Source organism: Fonticula alba (genome assembly GCF_000388065.1).
Source record: "Fonticula alba strain ATCC 38817 unplaced genomic scaffold supercont2.14, whole genome shotgun sequence".
Taxonomy (NCBI): Eukaryota; order Rotosphaerida; family Fonticulaceae; genus Fonticula; species Fonticula alba.
The window spans coordinates 377,027-383,474 of record NW_009242984.1 but is presented as its reverse complement, the minus strand read 5'-3'; the positions used below and the strand labels follow the sequence as shown (position 1 = coordinate 383,474).

Here is a 6,448-nt window from a genome sequence, read left to right as displayed (position 1 = left end):
CCCCCCCCCGGACGCGTCCTTCCCCCGGCGACGCGCGGTTGCCGCTTGGGCCGCTCGTCGTCGGTCCCCGGGGCATGGCGGCCACCCGGCCCGGCGGACATCGCCGCCACCGGGCCCCGGGCCCGAGAGAGGCCCGGCGGACCGGGGCCGGGGAATCTGCTCCCCCGGGCGCGTGCAGGCGCCGCCGCGCGCAGGCGCGCGTGCCTCAGCAATCTCCCGCCCTGCGCCCCCGTCCAGGGGCGGGAGGGGAGGGGGAACGGGGACGGGAGCATTCCTCCGGCCGGGGCGTTCGTGGCAGGACCCCCGGAGCTGGATTTCGGCGGCGAGGGGCGCCCCCGGGGACGCCGACGCCGACGCCGACGCCGACGCCAACACGGACGCCGACAGTCGTCACCGCCACCCGGCGAATCCGGCGGGAAGGGCCACACCGGCCGCCGGGCTGAGGCAGCGCAACAGCGTACCAATTATTGGCCGGCCAAAATCCGGACAATAATAACTCCCCCATTATCATCTTCCGGGACACGAATCCGCCCGCACCCGGCCCCGATGGCCAGGCCCGGGCATGCCTGTTCGCGGCCAAGCGCGTGGCTCAGCATCGCGCGCGGCCCCTTCCTGGTAATCTAGCCGCGCCGGCGCGGCCCTGCCCGGCCCTGCGCGGCCCTGCCTGCCCGACCCGGAGCCCGGAGCCCGGAGCCCGGAGGAACAAGGGGGCAGGCAGGGATTTTCACGCCTCTCGCCCCCCTCTTCTGACTCTCCCCGGCCCCGACTCCCCAGCATTGGGGGCATCCATTACGCCACCGCCACAGGCAGGGAGGGCGGCGGCCACCCGGCTGCAGGCCACGCCCGCCCGCCCGCCACCTCAGCCAGGCCCGGAAGGGGACTCTCGAGACGCGCCCCTCTGCCCCCCGGGCGCCTCGTTCTTGCCGTGCCCAGAGGCGCCCCATGAGGGCCGCGGAGAAGCAACAGCGACAGCGATCCCCTCCCCCCCCCCCCACACACACACGCACAGTCGCACAGCCGCCCGCTCCGAGCACCCCCCCGCCACCAGCGCACCCGCGGTGTGTGTGTGTGTGTGTGTGGAAGGGGGAGGGCCTGCACTGCGCACCTCAGTCGTATATAAGCGAGACCAGCCAGGCCACTGGGGGCTAGCCCCGAGGAGATAGACCTCCCGGCCTCAGTCCCCTTTCCCCCTGTCGCCTGCACACCCCCTTCCCCCCCCCCCTCCCGGTCAACACACCACCACTCAACGGCATAGCCGCAGCTGTTGCCGCCGCCACCGCCGTCCCCACCGCCGCCGCCGTCTGTTCCTTCCCCCCTTCTGAGGTCCCGCCGCCCAGCTCCCGGACCCGCAACTTCGCACGCACGAGAAACATGACCTACTTCTCGCAGCACCTCGTGCAGACCTTCTGCGTCTTCTTCTTTTCCATCGTCAACCTCGTCCTCTCGCCGGTGCTCTTCTTCCTGGAGCGCCGCCGCGCGCAGAAGATCATCGCCCGCCGGAATCCCGCCGGTTTCACGTACGTCCCGATCCCTTGGTTTGCCACTCGCCCGCCTTGCTTTCCTGGCCCGCCCCCTCCCTCGCCCCGGCCCAGCCCCGGGGCACATGGCCGCTTGGCTGTCGTAGATCTCTCGCACGCATCCCGGCCCCTCCCTCCCCTCCTGGGGCCGGGTGTTCCCTTTTCTGGCGACACGGCGACCAAGGGGCCCAGCATCGCCGGCGGCTCCGGCGATGTTCCCCCCTTCTCCCGTTGCCACGCGATCGCGACCACCAGGGTGCCATGTCCCCCGGCGGTGTAGGCCGGCGAGCGAGCTGGGACGGAGAGCAGGGAGGGGGGGGGGGAGCGCGCGCGCGCGTGCATGCCTGTGACACGCCATCTGGTCCCTCTCCGGGCCCTCTGTCCGAGCGTGTGTCTACGTGCGCCACGACACACCCAGGGCGGCCGGCACGGCGTTGTGACAGGCGAAGGCCTCAGCTGCGCGCGCGCGCGCGCGCTCTCCCCCCCCCCCCCCCTCCCCCCACTCTCTTCACATGCCATCTCTCCTCCCTCCCTGCACAGGAGGGACCCATGCCCGCGCAACGCACGTCGACAAGGAAAGAGCCAAAGAGAGAAGGACAGAAGGAGGATCCAGATAGAGAGAGAGAGAGCCCTGCCATGTGTGCGGGGCTCCATTTCCTCCCTCGAGCGCCGACGCATTCCCCTGCTCTGCCGCCTTCCCCCCCCCCCCCCCCCCCCCCCCCCCCCCCCCCCCCCCCCCCCCCCCCCACAGCGCAACGGTGTGTCTCCCCCCTTACTCTCCGCGCATCTTTCGTGCGCGGGGAAGGGGGGCGCGCGTAGCCCAGGGACGTCAGGGGGAGAAAAAAAGAAAAGAAGAGAAAGCCCCTTCTCGCCCCTCCCCCCGCCGCCGCCCCGTCCCTCACGTCGGTGGTGATCGGGGAAGTGATCGGAGCAGTGTCGTGTGGGTGTCACGTGACGTCACATGCCCGCGCATGCCACTTTCTCTGGCCAACGCGCGCGGGCGTACGCATGTACACACGCGCGCCCGCCTACGCGCCTGCTTCTCGCTTCTGGCTTCTCGTCTTTTTTTTTTTTTTTTCCTTCCCTCTCGTTCCCCGTCGGCTCCTGCGACTCCGTGTGTGTGTGTGTGTGTGTGTGTGTGTGTGTGTGTGGCCGGGGGCGACGGGCCCCGTTTCTCGCCCGGGGGAGGGGAGCCGGCTATAAAAGCCGACATGCCCGGGCCCGCTCTCCCCCCGGAGTCCTGGGCACTGGGAACGGGCGTGCGGCTGCGCTGCCCTCGGCTGTTCCTCTTTCTCTCCCTCTTGTGACTCCCTTCCTCGTCTTCGACAAATGCGCCGCGTGCTTCCTCCTTCGTATGCGCCCCACTGCGCCCCCCGTCCGTTTGTCTGCGCGCGCGCCCCCTCCTCTCACGCGTGGGCCGGCCCGCGCAGGCGACGGCGACGGAGCAGCGAGGCGGAGGCGGAGAGACAGCATGTGTCCCACAAACCTGACCGCGCCCACGAGGCAGCGATCTTCGACCCCCCCCCCCTCCTCCCCCCTCCAGATGGATGTGTCATACTTACCTATGGTGTTGGATTCCCCTCCCCCCCGGGGCTGGTGCGCGCATGCGCCTGCGTGTCTGTGCATTTGCACACACACACACACACACACACAGCTCCATCTTCATCACCGGCGCCGGGAATGGCATCGGCCGCGAGCTGGTCCGGTCGTACGCCCGGCCCGGGGTCCACCTGTCCATCATCGACATGAACAAGGAGGCCCTGGCCAATGCGGCCAAGGATGCCACGGACCGCGGTGCCACCGTCACCTCGGAGGTGGTGGACGTGCGCGATGCCCAGGCCATGCGGGAGTTCATCCTGGCCGCCGACGCCGAGCACCCCATCGACCTGGTCTTCGCCAATGCCGGCATCGCGGCCATGTCCAGCAACACCGACCCCAAGTACACCCTGCATGACTCCTTCACCGACATCACCCAGGTCAACTGCCAGGGCGTCTGGAACACCATCTTCCCGCTGGTGAGCAACATGTGCGACCGCAGCGGCCGCGCCGGGGCCTTCTCCTCGCAGGTGGTTCTCATGTCCTCGCTGTCGGCCATGATGCCGATTTTCAGCGCCCCGGACTATGCCGCCGGCAAGGCCATGGTCTGCTCGGCCGGCCGGTCCCTGCGTCGGTACTGCGAGATTTACAATGTCGGTGTGACGGTCATCACCCCGGGCTTCGTCCGGACCTCCCTCATCCCCCAGAATGTCGAGCTGCCCATGCTGCTCGAGGTGGGCCATGTACGTGTCACCCTCCTCTCTTCTCCCTCCCCCCCCCCTCGCCGCGCACGCACCTCCACATATGTGGGGGCAATGTCATGCGCAAGGATGATCCAACATTACCTACTTTGCCTGAGAACATCACTGCTGAGAAATATTTGTTGCTGAGTCCATGACATTTTGCTGCCCAACATGCATGCTCCACCCCCCCCCTCCTCTCTCTCTCTCTCTGCTGACACCGCCGCCCCCCCTCCCTCCCACCCCCTCCTCCCCCCAGGCCGTCTCCAACATTGTCACCGGTGTCGAGCGCAATGCCGGCCTCGTGGCCTTCCCGAACATGGTGTACTTCGTGACCTCCACCCTGGGCGGCATGTCGGACATCGGCTTCGACACCCTCAGCAAGAAGGCCAACCTCCTGAGCGCCGGCATCGCCCGGCGCTTCTTCCCGGCTGGCTGGTCCGCCGACAGCCCCCCGACCCCGGTGGCCCTCAGCGACGGGACCACCGGCACGGGCACCGGCTCGGCCTCCGCCTTCATCACCAGCGGCTGGAGCAACTTCCAGCAGAAGGCCAAGGCCGGCGTGGTCAAGGCCGGCTCCAAGCTGGATTAAGCAGCAGCAGCAGCAGCAGCAGCGCACATGCTTGTGTGACGCGCCCCTTATCCTTTTTGTTCTCCCTCTCTTTTTTGAAACGCCGCCCGCGCGCCGCTGTGTGGTGCCATCCTCCTCTTCCTCTCCCCCCTCCCTCCCCTCTCTCTCTCTCTCTCTCTCTTCTCGTCAGAAAAAAAAAGCTGGCGCCCGGGAGACGCCGCATCTCTCTCTCTCTCTCCACATGGAGCGAGCGCGCGCGCGCAAGAGAGAGAGAGGCAAGGCGGGAGAAGGAGGAGGGGGGGACAAACAGCGAGGCGCGCGGGACGGGGGAAAGGGCACGCGCGCGTGCTGCAAAACGCGCCTGCGCCGGCCGGCATCGGCGGGGGGGACCCTAGTTGCTCCGTGCCCCTCCTCTCTCTCTGCCCCCGTGTGCATGCGCGCCCGCGCGCCGGTCTCTCTCCCTCCCTCTTCTTCTCTCCCCGCTGCGTCTGCCACGCGCGCCCCTCCTCCCCCCCTCTCCAAGAATAATACATTTGTCCTTCTCCTTTGTTCCAACCATATCCCCCCTTTCTGTGTGCGTGTGTATAAGGCGAGACGCGTGTGGTGCCGGGCCTTCTGGTGGGTCTCTCGCCCTCTGTTGCATGGGAGCGAGCGGGGGGGGGGGGGGGGCGAGTGCACAGGTCACACGAAGGAGAGACGACACGCCCATCGTGCATCTATCTATATTTTGTTGCGGGCTTTCTTTTTTTTTTTTCCCCGGCCGCCTGGACACGCGCACGAGGAGAGAGGGCGAAAAAAAAAAAGAACACGCGGAAGGCACAGGCAAACCGGTGCTCCCTCGCCGGAGGCGGGAAGGCGCAGGCCTAAAAGGGCTGCTGCGGGCGGATGCCACGCCACGCGCCATGCGCCGACGACCCGGCCAAGCCCCCTCCTCCCCGGGCCGAAGTCGGCCCATAGTACTCGCCATCCTCCTCTTCATCGGCATCCTCCTCGTCGGAAATGAAGTCATCCGAATACAGCTCCTCCTGGCGGCGAGCGGCGCTCACCCGCGAAAAGAGCCGCCGGTCCGAGTCGCTCAGCTCCCCATCGTCGTCCTCGGAGGAGAGGGAATAGCCCACGCGCAGGGACACCCGGCCGCCGGCCGCCATGCCGGCCAGCTGCGAGAAGTCCGGCCCCGAGGCCAGCCCGGCAGACCCGGCGTCCACGGCCCGCCAGACAGCCGGGTCCACCGGCGCCACCAGCTGCTGGCCCGGCTGCATGCCGGGGCCACCGGCCCCGGCCCCGGCCCCGGCCCCGGCCGCCCCCTCGGCCCACAGGATGCTGACGTCCCGATCGGAGGAGAGCGCACGCGATGCCGGGCTGGCCGTGGCCGAGGCCGGCCGAGAGCCCAGCCCCAACCGGTCCATGAGCTGGGCCAGGTCCTCGGCCCGGCGAGTGGCCTCGGCCTCGTCGGCCCGGCGCCGAGCCAGGCGCTGGTCCCGGTGGCGCCGGGCCACCTCCCGCTCGCCGTCATCCGAGAAGTCCGAATAGTCCTCATCTCCGGCGGCATACCGGAAGCCGGATGGCCCGTGCGTCCGGCAGTCGTCCCCGGCCTCCTGGCGTCGACACAGCCACGAGGCCGAAGCCGACCAGTAGGCCGGCGGCGCATCCGAGCAGGCGCCCCCGTCGACATCGCTGTCGCCATCTTCGGACATGGCCGCCCCCGGGTGATGGCGGTGCCGGTGGCCGCCCCGGCGGCCGGGCCGCGAGGCAAACTCATTGGCCTCCATGTCCATCGCCATGCCCCCATAGGGGGTCCCCTCTCCGTCGGAGGAGGACCCGGACCAGCTGCCATCCGAGTCCGAGGAGTCGTCGCCATACTGGCGTCGCGGCTGCCGGTACGTCGAGAAGGAGGCCGCGCCATAGTTTTCCTCCTCGTCGGAGTACCCGCCGATGGTCTGTGATGATGGCGTTGGTGGTGGTAGGGGGGGGGGGGGGGGGGGGAAGAGTGAAAGAGTGTAGATCCCCCCCCTCCCCCCTGGAGATCTTGCATGGTGTCCACCAAATACATGTGCTTGGCCTCCTGCTCTTCCAGCCAAGAAAGC

The 6,448-nt window shown here is 68.8% G+C and overlaps 2 protein-coding genes across 2 annotated transcripts in view; one reads left to right on the top strand and one right to left on the bottom strand.

Annotated features, from left to right (window-relative positions):
* Positions 1–1,190: 1,190 nt before the first annotated feature.
* H696_05834 (hypothetical protein) lies at positions 1,191–4,919 on the top strand. Its single transcript, XM_009499635.1, has 3 exons — positions 1,191–1,517; positions 3,172–3,796; positions 4,053–4,919. Exons 1-3 carry the CDS (start codon positions 1,372–1,374, stop codon positions 4,383–4,385), a joined length of 1,104 nt encoding a protein of 367 aa, XP_009497910.1. The 5' UTR covers positions 1,191–1,371; the 3' UTR covers positions 4,386–4,919.
* Positions 4,920–5,031: 112 nt separating this feature from the next.
* H696_05833 (hypothetical protein) overlaps positions 5,032–6,448 on the bottom strand; it is a 3,782-nt gene continuing 2,365 nt past the window's right edge. The window contains exon 4 of the mRNA XM_009499634.1: positions 5,032–6,301. Coding sequence (XP_009497909.1) covers positions 5,228–6,301 — 1,074 coding nt within the window. The 3' untranslated portion in view covers positions 5,032–5,227. The remainder of the gene's footprint in view (positions 6,302–6,448) is intronic.